At 54.7% G+C, this 19,709-nt stretch overlaps 1 protein-coding gene across 3 annotated transcripts in view; it reads right to left on the bottom strand.

Moving 5' to 3' along the window:
* Positions 1-19,709, bottom strand: part of GRM7 (glutamate metabotropic receptor 7) — a 236,553-nt gene that overhangs the window by 11,287 nt on the left and 205,557 nt on the right. The window contains exons 9-10 of one of the 3 annotated variants that reach the window (XM_058844700.1): positions 19,418-19,664; positions 14,798-14,890 (exon numbers count right to left, since the gene is read on the bottom strand). In XM_058844700.1, coding sequence (XP_058700683.1) covers positions 14,820-14,890; positions 19,418-19,664 — 318 coding nt within the window. In that variant the 3' untranslated portion in view covers positions 14,798-14,819. Of the gene's footprint in view, positions 1-14,797; positions 14,891-19,417; positions 19,665-19,709 lie in introns of those variants that run through there. The other 2 variants (XM_058844701.1, XM_058844702.1) reach the window with 2 other exon arrangements.

Raw genomic sequence — 19,709 nt, 5'->3', positions numbered from 1 at the left:
GTGCTCAGGTGACAGTGCTCAGGTGACACAGTGCTCAGGTGACACAGTGCTCAGGTGACAGTGCTCAGGTGACACAATGCTCAGGTGACACAATGCTCAGGTGACACAGTGCTCAGGTGACACAATGCTCAGGTGACACAATGCTCAGGTGACACAGTGCTCAGGTGACACAATGCTCAGGTAACACAATGCTCAGGTGACAGAGAGCTCAGGTGACACAGTGCTCAGGTGACACAGTGCTCAGGTGACAGAGAGCTCAGGTGACACAGTGCTCAGGTGACACAATGCTCAGGTGACACAATGCTCAGGTGACACAGAGCTCAGGTGACACAGTGCTCAGGTGACACAGTGCTCAGGTGACACAGAGCTCAGGTAACACAGAGCTCAGGTGACACAATGCTCAGGTGACACAGTGCTCAGGTGACACAGTGCTCAGGTGGCACATTCCTCAGGTGACACAGTGCTCAGGTGACACAGAGCTCAGGTGACACAATGCTCAGGTGAGCTCAGGTGACACAGTGCTCAGGTGACACAGAGCTCAGGTGACGCCTTCACAGAGTCACTGAATTGTTGGAAAAGTCCTCCAGCATCATGGAGTCAGCCCTTCCCCCAGCCCTGCCAGGGCTGCCCCGTGTCCCAGTGCCACAAACACAGCTTTGAAATCCCTGCAGGGATGGGAACTCCACCCCTGCCCTGGGCAGCCCTTGCAGGGAAGAAATTTTCTCTAAGGTCCAACCTAAGCCTTCCCTCGTGCCACCCGAGGCCATTTCATCTGGTCCTGTGACAAATCCCCTCTGTCCATCCCTACATCCCTTCTCTTTAGGTTCTCCAGCAGGAAAACTGGGTGGATTGTCCTTAGGAACCACTGAAAATCCCAGAGCTGGCTGAGACTGTCAGGGGAGCACCAGGAGCAGAGAGCCAGAGCATCCTGCTCTGCACAGCCTGGACAGGCTGGATGTGCCTGGCTCACCTCAGGACGTTTGGAATGCAATTAATAACGAAACTGCTACTTCAGCTCATTCGAATAATGATGTTTATGCATGTGCCTGCAAATGCCGTGCTCAGAGCAGGGCTGGGCAGATGCTGCAGGTGCATTTCCATCCGAGGAACCCTCTCCTGTCACTTCACACAGCTTCCACTCCTAAATTCCTCACATTCTACCCAGGGCTACGTTTTACCTTTAGGGCTCCCTCATTATTGTCCCTTTTAGACACGGCTGTTCCCGTGCCTGTCCCTGGGCACTGCAGCCTGCAGAGCACTGAGTGAGTGCCAGCACCCCTGAAGTGAGCCCTGAGCTCAGGGACTGCCACAACCCCACACAGCAGCGCTGGGATCTGAACAATTACAAATATTCAATAGCCCGCCTGCCTTTAATGAGCATTGCTTTGAAGTTCCCAGAAGGATTTAATGGGAAGGAAGAGTCCGACCTCGCCTGTTCCCCAGGGCACGATGGGGTTTGAAGCAGCTTTTTCTTTCAAAAGTCTGTTCCAGCTCCCAAAGCTTTCAAGCAGCAGCAGCAGCTATGGGTGTGTGTGTTTTTAATTCCTCAGGTTTGGACACAATGCTCTCTCTCTCTGTGAGAGCTGGGAATGCATCCGAGAGGAAGAGTAATAACAGCAGCTCTTGGATAAGATAATGGCACAATAATAGCATCAGTTCAGGTCAAAGTGGCAATGATCTGACCCTCTTAGAGCTTAAAACAGCGCAGAGGGTTTGAGTACACAGAGGAAGTGTTTGCTTTGGTGTCCTGCAAATGTGTTGGACCGAGCCCAAGCTGCTGGTGAACTTCTCTGTCCGTAGGGGTAAAGGAACCCTTAGCTCAGCACAGGAACAGCAATTCCATCAGACACATGCCTGCCCTGCAGCACAGAGCCACACAACTCTGCCTTTGTTTCCAGCAGAATAATTCCTGTTCATTCCAGGGAAGCAGGCTTTCCCCAGTGAATCTCAGAAAACACGGGGAGCTCCTCACCCCATCGCCCCAGAAGGTGGAGAATGATGTAAAGATTATCCTGCACAGTGCCTGTCACAGGGCACCTCTTTGGAAAGAGGCAAGGAGAAGGAATGGACTGCTGGAAAGCTGGGCACGTTCTCTGCCTGCAGATAAACAATGGACTTGGGCTCTGGACAGGGGGCAGATGGAGCTGCTGTGCTGGAAACCTTTTCCCAATGGCAGGGGAAACCTTTACACTTCCCTGACACTGCCCTGTGGACAGCAGAGTTCAGCTGCCTACAAGGACAAGTGAAAACTCCCAGGGAGCACAGCACAGAACATGCACCCCCTGTTTTCAGGAGAGTGAGCTGCCAGTTCAGGCCAGCTCCCCAGCCTGGAGAGGGACTGAAACCCACTGAAATCCCACTGAACTCCTGCTGGAGACAAGGGCAAGGCATCCTGGGGATGTCAGCACTGCCAACCTGAGAATTCACAAGGAAGTAAAACAGAAAGTTCATGACTCCTTATGGTGCCTCCATGGCAATTTCCCTCTGGGATACAGGGAGCCCTTAGTGTTTGTTGTGGTTCTCCAGCACTGGGCAGGAAGCTCAGAGCTGGGGCAGCTGTCCTGCCCTGGCAGAACACATCCCTGGGGAGTGTCACCAAACTGCCCCAGCCTCTGCCAGGAGACATCCCCATGGCAAGGGCAGAGCTCAGAGCTGGAGGAGCTCTGCTCCTCAGAAAAACAGAATTGTACCTGAATGAATTGCCATGAGCTGTAAGCAGAGATGGGTCGTGCTGGGATATCCCACAGAACCGAGCTGAGGGTGCTGCTGTTTGTCCCTGGTGGCACTCCCCACATGGGGTCCATTCACAGGGCCAGCCACAGCTCTGTGTGCACAAACACTCACATCACTTGTCTCTGCCTCGAGCTGCTCGTGCCAGCGCCTCTGCCAGCCCCAGAGAGATCCCCTGCTCAGCTGAGAGAGGATGCACAGGGCTGCTGGGGACAGACACTGCTCCCAGCCCCCAGGGAGGGCACGAGGGATCAGCAGCACCAGCCACCCCTTGGCCTGCAGGAGACACCAGGGTGGGACCTCCAGAGCTCAACCCAGAGATGAACCTCCCCATCTGGAGCACCGGCTCACAGAACACAGCCAGGCTGCTCATGGCCTGAAAAATCATCAGGCTTTTGCCAGAAAGAGAACTGTGGCATTGAGATTTTGAGTCAGGAAGTGAGACTGTGATAGAGAAGGATCAGTTGTACCCTTCCAAATAAAAGCTGAAATGAAAGCAGTGTGGCACTGCTGAAGAACATCCATCTCAAGCACATTTGGCTGCATCCTCTCCCTATCTCCTGTTTGGCTGCATCTCTCCCCATCTCCCCCTTGTCTGCTTTGCAGATAAAACTTCTGAGTGAGGTGAAGCTGGAGAGTATCTGCCCCATCAGGATCAGCAGAAGGCTGATCAACACCTCCAGCAGTGAAGGATTGCAGAGCTGTGCTGGTGCTCTGACAGCAGGACTGAGGGACACAAATCCTGCTCCCAGTGCAGGAGAATGTGAGGATGGAAGCAGCTCCCAGGGCCAGAGGAGTCTCTGCACAACCCTCATAGCAATCCCCAGAGCCTCACCTGCACCAGGTCATGTGGAGCTGGAAAGGTGCACAGGATCTTAGGAAATGTCTCCAAATGTTTATGAGATTATGGCAGGGAAGAAACAAACCCAGCTCATATTCCTTAACTGGAGCCAGCGGTACAGAAAACCTGCTAATCCCAACTCCATTTCTACTGCTGCTGTGTGAATGCTGTGGACTGGAAAGATAACAAATGGAAGCAAATTATTTTCACCTGCTTAAAACAAAGTCATTAACAGCACTTTGGTTATCTTACCTGGAAAGCCAGGCTCTGCAGAGGGCTGTTAGAGGCAAGTGTGAAAACAGTTTGCATGGAACATAATTAAAATGATGACCTGAGTGATGGCTGAACCATCCCCAAGGAGGCCTGGAGTCAGAGCAGTTGGAATACAATTCACCTCTGCCTGTGCCTGTGCTGCTGAACCGGCTGCAGGATGTCCCCAGTGCCTTGTCCCCAACCCCTGAGCACACCAGGGCTCCGTGGCTGCCCTGCCCTCCCAGCACATCTCTCCAGCCTTTAGTTCTCCTGCCATCCTGGGAGCTGCTCTGGGCTTCCTCACCCTCCCAGGGCTCCTTCCCAGTGTCCCAGCTCAGCCTCTCACAGTGGGAAGCCATTCCCCATGTCCTGTCCCTCTGAATACTCTCTCCACCTTTCTTGCCAGCCCCTTCAGGCACCAGGAGGACACAGTTAGGTCACCCTGAAGCTCCTCTTCAACCCTCCCAGCCCTCCCAGCCTTTCTGTGCTTATACAGCAATCTCACAAGCAATATTTTCTCACTCACACTCAGGAGCTCCTCTCCCTGCCAGCTGGCCTGCTCGGGCTCCTTGGCAAAGAGCTGCAAGTAACAAACATCTTAACAGGGAAATCAAGAGTGTTCATGAGGTGCAGAGAAACTCAATTCACTGGAAAATGTATTCTTGGTGTACAACTCTGTTACACAGTGTCTGACAAAATTACACTCTGAGCTCTGCTGTTAAACAGCCCAATTTTGCTGCAATCAACATTTAATTTTTTAGCAGAAAGTCTTGATTTCAAATACCCTGGAAATGTTTAACAGCTGATATTAGTAAGAGCCCAGATTTAATGCAGGGCTCTTTATCCCAGGGACATGATAAGCATCGTGACAAGTGGTGTAACTATGGCAACTTTATCTTTCCTATTTCTTTTCCCCCTGCACAGGCAGAGCAGGCACCTCAGTGGATGCAGTGCCAGAGTGCTCCCAGCTGAGAGCTCTGGGTTACCGAGGGGAAACTCAGCCAGGCCTCACATCCTGGGGCTGGGCTGCCTCTCTTCCCTCTTGCCTGTCTCCATGGTGTCCTTCATGGCAATTTATGTGCATTGAACCCAACTCCCTCCTGTTTTTTCACTTTTTTCTCTATGGCTGGAAAATACCTGCCTGCCTTTGCTCCCTTCCAACCAAGCCCAGCCCAAAGTCCAAACTCCTCAAGGCCAAAAGGATGAACCCCATGAATCCCCCACCTCACTGGGAGTCCCACGGTTCCTGTCCTGAAGCCAAATAAAACAAACCCCTGTGCTGTTTCCAGAGCAGTGCCTGGGAGAGAGGAGCACCCAGAAATCCCAGTTTCCAGGTGCCTGCACAGATCCATTCTCTGTTTGCCCTCTGTGAGAACACAAACCAACATCTCCCTCATTCCCTGGGTGCTCCCAGGCTCCCCTCAGCACCCTCAGCTCCCAGAGCTGCTGGCATTTCCTATGCTTTGCTTCCCACAAGGTGAAAAAACACATCCAGCGTTGGACAGCTTCACCAAAGGCACACAGTGAATCACTAACAGAGGTTTTTTTGCTGTTCTTACACAACCTGAGCAGTTTTCTCCACGCTTATAATCATGCCCACCAAAAACTGCCTGGATTTGTGTATTTGAGATTTTATTTTGAGGTTAATTTTGCAGGGATATTGCTCGAGGTTAGTTCTCCTGGCCTTTTCAATCCATTGTTGTTAGAATTTCCTGTTTGAACTCACTTGCCAAATTTACAGCAGATTTATGAAGAAGAAGAAGAAGAAGAAGAAGAAGCCCTTGCAGCCCCTGGTTCAGCTGCTCCCCAAAGCCTGGATTCCAACGATTCCAGGGACTTCAGGGGAGTGGAGGTGAGGATGTGGAGTCTGATCTGATCCCACAGCTCCTCTCCTGAGCCAGGTCCCAGCAGGGAGGGGATGGGAGTGAGGGCTGGGAGAGCCCAGCAGGGAACTGGGGACAGCTGGGCTGAGCCCTGACACTCACCCTGCCCAGAGAAAGGAGTCATTAGAGCTGGATGGGAGAGAAGAGAGCCAAAAGCCTGTCTTTGCCCTGATATTACAGTCTATAAATCTGACAGAACCTCCCTGAGAGGATGTGAGGAGTGATGAATTAGTCAGAGGGAGAACTCAGCTACTGAGAGTTTGTTAAGCCAGAAAGCGAGAGGGGCTGGTCCAGGAGGTACAGCTGTGTCTGCTCACTCCTCACCCGGATTTCCCAGGAAAAAAACATCACATAAGGAGACAGGAAAGATGGAATACTTACACACTAATGGATGAATACTTACACACTAATTAAACCTTATTTGTGCTCACAGACATCCCTCTACTACACAGCTTTTAATATCCCAGGCACTTGTAGCCATGAGTGTGTTTTTATTCACACATCAGGCTTGAAGGTGATGGTTTAAGTGCCCTCAGAATTTCAATTTTTAAAAAAGGAAACAGTCTGACACTTCCCTGCACATTACAAGTCTTGTATTGTGTAAGTCATGAAAGGTGTGAGACAGTCTGCAGATAATTAATATGGGAGCAGGCAATTATATGAATGCAGCCTCAAAAGTAATTGTTTTTAGGTGTAAAAAAAGAAAGTAACACGATCCCCAAGTGTTCAGACAGGAGGGGGAGCTGGGGGAGAGGAGAAGCTCCAGGGAGAGCTCAGAGCCCCTTGCAGGGCTGGGGAGGGACTGGGGACAAGGGATGGAGGGACAGGACACAGGGAATGGCTCCCAGTGCCAGAGGGCAGGGCTGGGTGGGACACTGGGAATTGGGAATTGTTCCCTGGCACAGGTGCCCAGAGCAGCCCCTGGACCCCTGGCAGTGCCCAAGGCCAGGCTGCACCTCTGCAATACTTTAAAAACAAACACATCACCATTAGAAGGAATTTGTGATGTTTAGTTTTCCAGTCAGCCGTTCCAGAATCAAAATAGATGCAGTGAAGAGCTGTCAAAGTCTTTCAGTTATCAATTTTGAGTGCAAATTCTCATTTCTTAGCAGCCTCCACTGAACAGAAAATCCCTCAAGTGAGGTTAAACACGGAGTATTTTCTCAGGATGAAACTGGCCAGATTTAAAACAAAAATGACACTTCAATCCAGCACATAATTATTCCATAGCACACACTGGAGGGGGATGAGCTCCAGAGCATCTCACAGCTCGGACACAGAGCCTTCACAGAGCTGACTGTCCCCACAGCCACCTGTCTGTCCCCAGAAACACCTGTCTGTCCCCAGAAACACCTGTCTGTCCCCACAGCCACCTGCCTGTCCCCACAGCCACCTGTCTGTCCCCAGGGCCACCTGTCTGTCCCCAGAGCCACCTGTCTGTCCCCAGGGCCACCTGTCTGTCCCCAGAGCCACCTGTCTGTCCCCAGGGCCACCTGCCTGTCCCCAGGATCACCTGTCTGTCCCCACAGCCACCTGTCTGTCCCCAGTGCCACCTGCCTGTCCCCAGGGCCACCTGTCTGTCCCCACAGCCACCTGCCTGTCCCCAGAAACACCTGTCTGTCCCCACAGCCACCTGTCTGTCCCCAGAGCCACCTGCCTGTCCCTAGAGCCACCTGTCTGTCCCCACAGCCACCTGTCTGTCCCCAGAGCCACCTGCCTGTCCCCAGGGCCACCTGTCTGTCCCCAGTGCCACCTGTCTGTCCCCAGGGCCACCTGCCTGTCCCCAGAGCCACCTGTCTGTCCCCAGTGCCACCTGCCTGTCCCCAGTGCCACCTGTCTGTCCCCAGGGTCACCTGTCTGTCCCCACAGCCACCTGTCTGTCCCCAGAGCCACCTGTCTGTCCCCAGGGCCACCTGCCTGTCCCCAGGATCACCTGCCTGTCCCCAGGGCCACCTGCCTGTCCCCAGGATCACCTGTCTGTCCCCACAGCCACCTGTCTGTCCCCAGAGCCACCTGTCTGTCCCCACAGCCACCTGTCTGTCCCCAGAGCCACCTGCCTGTCCCCAGTGCCACCTGTCTGTCCCCAGAGCCACCTGTCTGTCCCCAGTGCCACCTGTCTGTCCCCAGAGCCACCTGCCTGTCCCCAGAGCCACCTGCCTGTCCCCAGAGCCACCTGTCTGTCCCCAGGGTCACCTTCCTTTCCCCAGAGCCACCTGTCTGTCCCCAGAGCCACCTGTCTGTCCCCAGAGCCACCTGTCTGTCCCCAGAGCCACCTGCCTGTCCCCACAGCCACCTGTCTGTCCCCAGGGCCACCTGCCTGTCCCCAGAGCCACCTGTCTGTCCCCAGAGCCACCTGTCTGTCCCCAGTGCCACCTGTCTGTCCCCAGAGCCACCTGCCTGTCCCCAGAGCCACCTGCCTGTCCCCACAGCCACCTGTCTGTCCCCAGAGCCACCTGCCTGTCCCCAGGGCCACCTGCCTGTCCCCACAGCCACCTTCCTTTCCCCAGGGCCACCTGTCTGTCCCCACAGCCACCTGTCTGTCCCCAGAGCCACCTGTCTGTCCCCAGTGCCACCTGCCTGTCCCCAGAGCCACCTGCCTGTCCCCAGAGCCAGTGGCACTCCTGGCACTCCTGGCAGTCCCTCGTGCTCCGTTATCCCAGCCCCAGTGGGGAGGTTCCAGGCACTGCAGACACTCCTGTGGTGCCAGGCACTGCAGACACTCCTGTGGTGCCAGGCACTGCAGACACTCCTGTGGTGCCAGGCACTGCACACAGACACTCCTGTGGTGCCAGGCACTGCAGACAGACACTCCTGTGGTGCCAGGCACTGCACACAGACACTCCTGTGGTGCCAGGCACTGCACACAGACACTCCTGTGGTGCCAGGCACTGCAGACAGACACTCCTGTGGTGCCAGGCACTGCAGACACTCCTGTGGTGCCAGGCACTGCACACAGACACTCCTGTGGTGCCAGGCACTGCAGACAGACACTCCTGTGGTGCCAGGCACTGCACACAGACACTCCTGTGGTGCCAGGCACTGCAGACAGACACTCCTGTGGTGCCAGGCACTGCAGACACTCCTGTGGTGCCAGGCACTGCACACAGACACTCCTGTGGTGCCAGGCACTGCACACAGACACTCCTGTGGTGCCAGGCACTGCACACAGACACTCCTGTGGTGCCAGGCACTGCAGACACTCCTGTGGTGCCAGGCACTGCACACAGACACTCCTGTGGTGCCAGGCACTGCAGACACTCCTGTGGTGCCAGGCACTGCACACAGACACTCCTGTGGTGCCAGGCACTGCACACAGACACTCCTGTGGTGCCAGGCACTGCACACAGACACTCCTGTGGTGCCAGGCACTGCACACAGACACTCCTGTGGTGCCAGGCACTGCAGACAGACACTCCTGTGGTGCCAGGCACTGCAGACACTCCTGTGGTGCCAGGTACTGCAGACACTCCTGTGGTGCCAGGCACTGCAGACAGACACTCCTGTGGTGCCAGGCACTGCACACAGACACTCCTGTGGTGCCAGGCACTGCAGACACTCCTGTGGTGCCAGGCACTGCACACAGACACTCCTGTGGTGCCAGGCACTGCAGACACTCCTGTGGTGCCAGGCACTGCACACAGACACTCCTGTGGTGCCAGGCACTGCACACAGACACTCCTGTGGTGCCAGGCACTGCAGACACTCCTGTGGTGCCAGGCACTGCAGACACTCCTGTGGTGCCAGGCACTGCAGACACTCCTGTGGTGCCAGGCACTGCAGACAGACACTCCTGTGGTGCCAGGCACTGCACACAGACACTCCTGTGGTGCCAGGCACTGCACACAGACACTCCTGTGGTGCCAGGCACTGCACACAGACACTCCTGTGGTGCCAGGCACTGCACACAGACACTCCTGTGGTGCCAGGCACTGCACACAGACACTCCTGTGGTGCCAGGCACTGCAGACACTCCTGTGGTGCCAGGCACTGCAGACACTCCTGTGGTGCCAGGCACTGCAGACAGACACTCCTGTGGTGCCAGGCACTGCAGACAGACACTCCTGTGGTGCCAGGCACTGCACACAGACACTCCTGTGGTGCCAGGCACTGCACACAGACACTCCTGTGGTGCCAGGCACTGCACACAGACACTCCTGTGGTGCCAGGCACTGCACACAGACACTCCTGTGGTGCCAGGCACTGCACACAGACACTCCTGTGGTGCCAGGCACTGCAGACAGACACTCCTGTGGTGCCAGGCACTGCAGACACTCCTGTGGTGCCAGGCACTGCAGACACTCCTGTGGTGCCAGGCACTGCACACAGACACTCCTGTGGTGCCAGGCACTGCAGACACTCCTGTGGTGCCAGGCACTGCACACAGACACTCCTGTGGTGCCAGGCACTGCAGACAGACACTCCTGTGGCTCCAGGCACTGCACACAGACACTCCTGTGGTGCCAGGCACTGCAGACAGACACTCCTGTGGTGCCAGGCACTGCAGACAGACACTCCTGTGGTGCCAGGCACTGCACACACTCCTGTGGTGCCAGGCACTGCAGACAGACACTCCTGTGGTGCCAGGCACTGCAGACAGACACTCCTGTGGTGCCAGGCACTGCAGACACTCCTGTGGTGCCAGGCACTGCACACAGACACTCCTGTGGTGCCAGGCACTGCACACAGACACTCCTGTGGTGCCAGGCACTGCACACAGACACTCCTGTGGTGCCAGGCACTGCAGACACTCCTGTGGTGCCAGGCACTGCAGACAGACACTCCTGTGGTGCCAGGCACTGCAGACACTCCTGTGGTGCCAGGCACTGCAGACACTCCTGTGGTGCCAGGCACTGCACACAGACACTCCTGTGGTGCCAGGCACTGCAGACACTCCTGTGGTGCCAGGCACTGCACACAGACACTCCTGTGGTGCCAGGCACTGCACACAGACACTCCTGTGGTGCCAGGCACTGCACACAGACACTCCTGTGGTGCCAGGCACTGCACACAGACACTCCTGTGGTGCCAGGCACTGCACACAGACACTCCTGTGGTGCCAGGCACTGCAGACACTCCTGTGGTGCCAGGCACTGCAGACAGACACTCCTGTGGTGCCAGGCACTGCAGACAGACACTCCTGAGGTGCCAGGCACTGCAGACAGACACTCCTGTGGTGCCAGGCACTGCAGACAGACACTCCTGTGGTGCCAGGCACTGCAGACAGACACTCCTGTGGTGCCAGGCACTGCAGACACTCCTGTGGTGCCAGGCACTGCAGACAGACACTCCTGTGGTGCCAGGCACTGCAGACAGACACTCCTGTGGTGCCAGGCACTGCACACAGACACTCCTGTGGTGCCAGGCACTGCACACAGACACTCCTGTGGTGCCAGGCACTGCAGACACTCCTGTGGTGCCAGGCACTGCAGACAGACACTCCTGTGGTGCCAGGCACTGCAGACAGACACTCCTGTGGTGCCAGGCACTGCAGACAGACACTCCTGTGGTGCCAGGCACTGCACACAGACACTCCTGTGGTGCCAGGCACTGCACACAGACACTCCTGTGGTGCCAGGCACTGCAGACAGACACTCCTGTGGTGCCAGGCACTGCACACAGACACTCCTGTGGTGCCAGGCACTGCACACAGACACTCCTGTGGTGCCAGGCACTGCACACAGACACTCCTGTGGTGCCAGGCACTGCACACAGACACTCCTGTGGTGCCAGGCACTGCACACAGACACTCCTGTGGTGCCAGGCACTGCACACAGACACTCCTGTGGTGCCAGGCACTGCAGACAGACACTCCTGTGGTGCCAGGCACTGCACACAGACACTCCTGTGGTGCCAGGCACTGCACACAGACACTCCTGTGGTGCCAGGCACTGCAGACAGACACTCCTGTGGTGCCAGGCACTGCACACAGACACTCCTGTGGTGCCAGGCACTGCAGACAGACACTCCTGTGGTGCCAGGCACTGCACACAGACACTCCTGTGGTGCCAGGCACTGCACACAGACACTCCTGTGGTGCCAGGCACTGCACACAGACACTCCTGTGGTGCCAGGCACTGCACACAGACACTCCTGTGGTGCCAGGCACTGCAGACAGACACTCCTGTGGTGCCAGGCACTGCAGACAGACACTCCTGTGGTGCCAGGCACTGCACACAGACACTCCTGTGGTGCCAGGCACTGCAGACACTCCTGTGGTGCCAGGCACTGCACACAGACACTCCTGTGGTGCCAGGCACTGCAGACAGACACTCCTGTGGTGCCAGGCACTGCAGACAGACACTCCTGTGGTGCCAGGCACTGCAGACACTCCTGTGGTGCCAGGCACTGCACACAGACACTCCTGTGGTGCCAGGCACTGCAGACAGACACTCCTGTGGTGCCAGGCACTGCACACAGACACTCCTGTGGTGCCAGGCACTGCACACAGACACTCCTGTGGTGCCAGGCACTGCAGACACTCCTGTGGTGCCAGGCACTGCACACAGACACTCCTGTGGTGCCAGGCACTGCAGACAGACACTCCTGTGGTGCCAGGCACTGCAGACAGACACTCCTGTGGTGCCAGGCACTGCACACAGACACTCCTGTGGTGCCAGGCACTGCACACAGACACTCCTGTGGTGCCAGGCACTGCACACACTCCTGTGGTGCCAGGCACTGCACACAGACACTCCTGTGGTGCCAGGCACTGCACACAGACACTCCTGTGGTGCCAGGCACTGCAGACAGACACTCCTGTGGTGCCAGGCACTGCAGACACTCCTGTGGTGCCAGGCACTGCACACAGACACTCCTGTGGTGCCAGGCACTGCACACAGACACTCCTGTGGTGCCAGGCACTGCACACAGACACTCCTGTGGTGCCAGGCACTGCAGACAGACACTCCTGTGGTGCCAGGCACTGCAGACAGACACTCCTGTGGTGCCAGGCACTGCACACAGACACTCCTGTGGTGCCAGGCACTGCACACAGACACTCCTGTGGTGCCAGGCACTGCACACAGACACTCCTGTGGTGCCAGGCACTGCACACAGACACTCCTGTGGTGCCAGGCACTGCACACACTCCTGTGGTGCCAGGCACTGCACACAGACACTCCTGTGGTGCCAGGCACTGCACACACTCCTGTGGTGCCAGCAGCCACCCCACAGCTCTGCAGAAGCCTCAGGTGTCTCCTTGCCTTGCCACTGATGGACAATTCCTTCCCTCACACAGCCACCACGAGGAGTTTTTCAAGCCCTGCATTTCCATCAGCCTCAAGAGCAGAGAAGTCCCATTTGTCACTCCCAGGAAACAATTTAAAGCATTCCAAACACATCTCCCTGTGCATCACAAGCAGAAATTGATACAGTCACGTCAGGGCCCAGCTCTGTTCGTTCCTACTACAAACACCTTAGCAGCAAAACAAGTGTCAATTTACATCAGGCTGATGTTTTCCTGCTAGCCCAGCTTTGTTTTTAATACACTGCATTGTTTCATGCTGCTCTTTGTTTTGTATTCCTGGAAGAACAAATCAAAACAGCAGCCAGGGCTCCAGGAGCTGGAGCAGCAACGCTGGGGCAGAGATGGAGAACAACGTGAAACAGTGGCAGGATCAGCACAAACCAGCCCTGGCTGCAGCATTTTCACATTTTCACTGGAATAAATCTTAAAATCTGCTTAAAGAATCTGAGTGGCCAATTGCTTTTTATAGGACTTGGATGACAGAGTTACTCGTGTGCCTTTGCAGACAGCAATTCCTTAGATTATTTCCATTATTACATGGAAAAAGAAATATTTTAGAATCTGAGCTCCTAATTATTTTTGTGCCATTTAAAAAAAAGTCTCGTTTTATTTAAAAACCTGATTTCTCCTGAGATTTAGGTGTCCTCCATCTTTCTCTTTCTCATCTCCTTCCTTTAGGAATTTCACCTTCTCAGAGCTGCCCTTTCCTCTCTCCTCTTTCATTTGCAGTAAGGCTGTGAGTGGTCTCTTCTCCTCCCTTTGTTCCATTTCCCTCAGCCCAGCCCTGCCTGATGCAGCCCTGGGATGCTCCAGCTCACCCTGGGGCTCATGAGGAGCTCCAGCCTCCCATCCTTTCTGCCTGAGCTGGGAGCTGCCATAATGGCCCTGATTCAAATACAATAAAAACCAATTTCAGCTCTCAGCGAGGACTGAAGTGATGCTGGAGCTGGGGCAGTTCACACCAGCCAGAGATACTGGTAATTTCTTTTCCTGTGACTCAGAGACTCAATTCAAGCAACACTGCAACCTTTGCTGATAGAAGTTCTCGCCTATTAGGGCCCAGCTAAACATTCTGAAGGCTGAATACAGTGATTTTTCCAGCCCTCAGTGCACAGCACCACAGGAACCAGGTCAGGTACAACCTTTAGAGCACACGGGGAGCTGTGAGAAATGCTTATTAATGGTCAGTAATCATTTCTCTCTGGCATTAAAGGCTCCTCACTCCTCTCTTTGCCCTAGGAAAGCAGGAATTCCACAAACACCAGAGGAGCTCACACATCACCAGATCACCACGGGCAGCCACAACAGGGAAGAAAAGCCAGCTCTCAAAAATTGTTCACTCGTGGTTCCAGCAGGTCAGTGGTCACTGCACTGCCCAGGGGAAAAACAGCTTTCCCAACTTTATGGAGCCATTTCTGGTTTTGGAGCAGGGAGGGGTGATCCCACTGTGGCCAGAGTTCTCTCTTTGCTGCCCCGATTGTCTGGAGGCCAGAATTAACTCGTGATCATTCATCTGCTCCTTTTTAAACAAATATCTCCATCCCCAAAGGCTTTAGCAGGAGCCAGCTCCGGGGCTGGGAAGCAGGAGAGCTCTCAGAGCTGGTGCTGCAGGATTCCAGCACAGGGACTGGAGCTGCCCACATCAGGGGTCTCCCCTTTCCCAGGAAAACCCTCCCAAGGCAGCTTTTGGTAACAATTTTGTGAACAATTTTTAAGTTAGATATTTGTCTTAACACAGCTGCACTAACGAACATTTCTCATATAATTATACATATAATAAAGAGTCATAATCATCATCATCACCATCATTTGAGAATGAAATAATAAAAGCTCGGTTTTCCTTACCTTTTTGGAAAGCAGGCAAAAGCTATACAGTAGGTGGAAGAGTGTACCAAGTAACAGACTTTTGAACACTCTTTCTTACTGGTGGTATAGAGTCTACAGGGAAAGTAAATACATTGAATGTAGGACAGGTGTGGGCAGAGGAACATCCCCAGCCTGCCCTGCCGTGAGCTCCTGCCCTTCACCCTGCTCAGAGGGGCACTGCAGAGCTGGGGGCAGCAGCACAGGAGAGCAGGGCTGGGAGCACCAAACAGGCCAGCTCAGGATGCTCAGGATGCTCAGGAACCTCCAAACACCAGAGCAGCACAGGAGAGCAGGGCTGGGAGCACCAAACAGGCCAGCTCAGGATGCTCAGGGAGTTCAGGAACCTCCAAACACCAGAGCAGCACAGGAGAGCAGGGCTGGGAGCACCAAACAGGCCAGCTCAGGATGCTCAGGGAGTTCAGGAACCTCCAAACACCAGAGCAGCACAGGAGAGCAGGGCTGGGAGCACCAAACAGGCCAGCTCAGGATGCTCAGGGAGTTCAGGGAGCTCCAAACACCAGAGCAGCTGCTCACAGGAGAGCAGGGCTGGGAGCACCAAACAGGCCAGCTCAGGATGCTCAGGATGCTCAGGATGTTCAGGAACCCCCCAAACACCAGAGCAGCACAGGAGAGCAGGGCTGGGAGCACCAAACGGGCCAGCTCAGGATGCTCAGGATGCTCAGGATGCTCAGGATGCTCAGGAACCTCCAAACCCCGCAGCAGCTGCTCACAGGAGAGCAGCCCTGGCCCATCAGGTTTCCCTTCCTCTCCCCTGAAGCGACTCTGGGATATTTTGGCTGCAGTTTCAGACCCCCCTGTCCCTCCTCAGCCACAGAGTCACTCACAGGTTCCCTGGCATCACCAACAGCCATTTTAGTGTTTTCCAGGGAGGTGGAAGGAGTAACTACACGCAAATCTCAACATAAGTTAAGTAGGGGTTGGAGGTTCAGGCGTTTCTCTCCCAGTCTGACACTGCTCCTGCAGCAGGAACTGGAGAAATCTTCCCAAACAGAGAGAAATTCAACCAGAGACACACAAGAGCACAACAAAGCCACCCCAGGGCTGCTGTGCACCAAATCCTGCTGATCCCAGAGGAGCACCAGCGGGGAAAGCCGTGCTGTGAGTGACAGCAGGCACACGCCAGATGGCAAACAGGAATGATTAAGAGAGTTTTCCTAAATGGATTGGAAGGCTTGGCCTTAATATATCCCATTCAGCATGAAAGCCCTCCCACGGTGTGGCTGGGGAGCTCAGCTTGTGAAACTTCTCCTTTCCCAGCGATCCCAAGGAAATGTGTAACGTGCTGAGTCCCGTTCCCCGACAGCTGGGAGATCATTTCATGTGATTCTCCTCTCGTGTCACTCACTGGCTCCTTTTGGACTCACTCCAAACCCCTCTCCCAAGTGCTCTGCACACTTTTTTCTGAGCCTGAATTCCAGCAGATTCCCAGAGTTGTGTGCAGTGGCTGTTCCCTGCTCCTGGGATCCCACTCGGGGAGCTCACAGACCTTCAGCCTGACCTGCACATCCTCACTGCCACAGAAGGGTCTGTGCTGGAAGGGACCCCAAATCCCCCCCAGTGTCCCCCAGCCATGGCAGGGACACCTCCCACTGTCCCAGGGTCACCTCCCACTGTCCCCAGGGTCACCTCCCACTGTCCCAGGGACACCTCCCACTGTCCCAGGGACACCTCCCACTGTCCCCAGGGTCACCCCCACTGTCCCAGGGACACCTCCCACTGTCCCCAGGGTCACCTCCCCCTGTCCCAGGGTCACCTCCCACTGTCCCAGGTGCTCCCAATGTCCCAGGGTCACCTCCCCCTGTCCCAGGGTCACCTCCCACTGTCCCAGGTGCTCCCAATGTCCAGCCTGGCCTTGGGCACTGCCAGGGATCATGGAGCAGCCCCAGCTGCTCTTTTCCTTTAAAGATCTGCCAAAACTTGGAGATTTTTTCAAAGCTATTTCTCTGTAAAACCACCCACATTCTGCCTGTGCTTTGACTGTGGCCTGTGAGCAGGACAGGCCATGAATCTGGGCTCAGTCCCTGAATTTCCAGTGTTTGGAGGTGCATGGATCCCGTGCTGGTGCTCCCTGGCTCTGGGGACACAGCAACACTCATGGCTTTCCAACAGCAAAGGCAGCCCCAGCAGCTGAGCAGGCAACAGCAGCAGCCCCGTGAGACACAACAGAAAATCAAACTGGAAACCCCCACTGTACTTGCAGAGCCTCTTTTGATGCTCTCCAGGAATCCCCTGCTCCTGCCCCTGAGCTCCAGAGCCCCGAGAGGCTCCAAGGACCAAATCCTGCCCCAAGCCCTGGGGCACCAGGCAGCCCCTGCCCCACAGGCACCGGGGCCAGCTGAGGGGAGCAAAGCCAATTTCACAAAGAAATCCTGACAAAACATCCTTTGCTTCTCTTTTCAAAGATATTTGAGATGTTTTTTAAAATTGCTCCAAGGATTGATGCATCCAGGGCAATTTGTAATTCACATTTCCTATTTTCTGATTGGTAAAACTCTGGGAATTTCCCTATTCACGGTATAAAATATTTTTAAAGTGAAATTGCTATAAAAACATCAAACCCATTTTTATGTATGGACACCATACTCAAAATTTCACTGAAATTAACTTGGAGGAGTTTTTCTTGGATGTTATGACTTTTTTTTAAGCTTGCTAATACAACTTCCATTTTTTTCCACCTAAAAATGGAACTGTAAACAACCTTTTTGAACAGGTTATTCAAACTTTAAAAAAAGAAACTGAGTTCAGGTGTTCAGTGAATGACTTTTATACACATTCATGAACACCACCTGAGCAGGGGGCTGATCAATAACCTGATCAATGCTATAGGACAGTAACTGCAGCACTTACACTGTGACTGATGTACCCCAAAATTTTTAAGTACAGCAGAAGTTTATTTCATTTGATTTTCTAATAATTGTTATGAACACACAGACCTGGGGAATGAATGAGTGGTGCTGGTGCAGCTGAGACTATGAACAGATGGAATTCTATATAAATAATGAAAATGTTTTTAAAAAATACATCTTTCACAAGTGATAAAAAAGAAGTAAAAGTTTATAAACCAGAAACTCGGAGATTGCACATTTCCTAACAAACACATTTATGAGCTTTAAAATCCCACTCAGTGATGGTTCAAGGCAAAAATGGCACATCTGGGCGAGCCAGGGGCCTCTGCCCCTTGTGCCTCTCAAAAACATATTCTGGCCTGCAGCCCTGGACTGAAAATGGGGTGTTTGACCAGAAACACGGGGGCCAGGTGGGCAGTATTTATTTTTAGTAGACAGATTTCCTTCTCAAAGAAAAATCTGGCTGTGGTGGGAGGGGAAAATATTCTCAGAAGTCTGAAACCAGCAGTAAGATGTGGCTCAGGAGGATGAGAGCAGGAGGGGACCCTGGGCTGGGATGTCCCACAGGGAACACTGCAGCATCACAGCTTGGCTGGTTTTCTCTGGTTCAAATTTCAGCATGGCATTCTTAGATTTTGGCTTTTGTGGAGGAGAAACTAATTTCAGCTTAGTTGATCCAAACAGTGATTAATTATTAGTGAGGTGCCCCAGCAACGCATTCCCCTGCCCTGGCCCAGCTGGATTTCAAATTCTCTTTTCCTTGCTGAAGTTTGCCTCGGCAGAGGAGCCAGGGCAGGAATTGGGTTTGTTTCCCCTGCTCTGTCCAAGGCAGCTGGCCCAGTACAGCTCTGAGCCTGGAGAAACATCTCCTCCCCACGCCAGAGCCCTGCCCAGCTCCCCAGCATCCCTTCAGTGTTTGCAGCTGGAATGTTCCGTGTACACCTGCACCATCCAGGGAGACCCTGCAGGAGTGAGCAGGGGGAGGAAAGTGCTGTGCCAGGGATCTGCTGATCCCACCCTGCTGTGACAGCAGAGCTGCTGCTCCGGGCAGGAATTGCAGCGGCACCGAGGGGACCAGACGTGGCAGGGACCCAGCAGCAAACGGAGCACGGGCAGGGAGAGGGCTCCACACTCAAATCTGCTTTTGCACTCAAACTGCAGACGTGCCCAAAGCTTTGCAGCGTGCTGCGGAGTTGTGCAGCTGTCTCCTTCCTCAGCTCCCTCCAGATTCAAATGCAAATCAAATTTGATGGCCTCAGTCTGTAATTTCGTGCTGTGCTATCCTCTGCTATGCACATTAAGGAAACTAGAAGTGTCTTTGCCATCTATTTTCCCTTTAAATCGGTGGCAAGATTTGCATTAAGACCAGATAAAATCCCTAAATGGGAATCTTCAGGGACCGTGAGACTTTTGCAAAGCAAGACTGCGAGAATGAGGATGAAAGCTGGGTTAGCAGAGTTCTCGCTGAGTTTGGTGCTGGCCCAGGGAGCTGGACACGGCTGCAGGGCTCGGTGCCCAGGGATGCTCTGATCCCTCACCCACGGAGGGACAGCAGGGGCAGCACGAGGCACTCCCAGCTCCCAAACACCTCCCGAGGAGCCGCCGCCAAGCGGCACGGCTCAAAAACCAGAGCCACAAACGGCCAGCTCTAAAAAACAGCCCAGAGCCGCAAAGCCCGCGGTGGAGCAGCGCAAGCAGGGGAAGGCCGGGGTGCGCAGAGCCCCGTACTCACTGTTGGGATCCACGTTCTCGCAGAGCTCGGTCTTGGCCTCGCCGTTGGGGCGGTCGCTGGGCTTGTGGGACAGGCGCGAGGACATGGTGGCCGCCGTCACCACGGCCTTGAAGCTGCGCTTGCGCTTCTGCACGTTGAGCTCGGGGTGGAAGATGATGATGTAAACCTTGGGCATGTAGAGCATCCCCAGCGCCACCGACGCGCTCAGGTTCATGGAGATGGTGAGCGTGGTGGTTTGGATGTAGAGCTGTGGGGGACAGAGAGGGGTTACACTCACGGCACTGCTCTGCAC

This window comes from Poecile atricapillus, chromosome 9 (assembly GCF_030490865.1).
Source record: "Poecile atricapillus isolate bPoeAtr1 chromosome 9, bPoeAtr1.hap1, whole genome shotgun sequence".
Classification (NCBI taxonomy): Eukaryota; Metazoa; Chordata; class Aves; order Passeriformes; family Paridae; genus Poecile; species Poecile atricapillus.
Note: the sequence above shows the minus strand (reverse complement) of the source record. Positions and strands in the feature narration are given on the sequence as shown.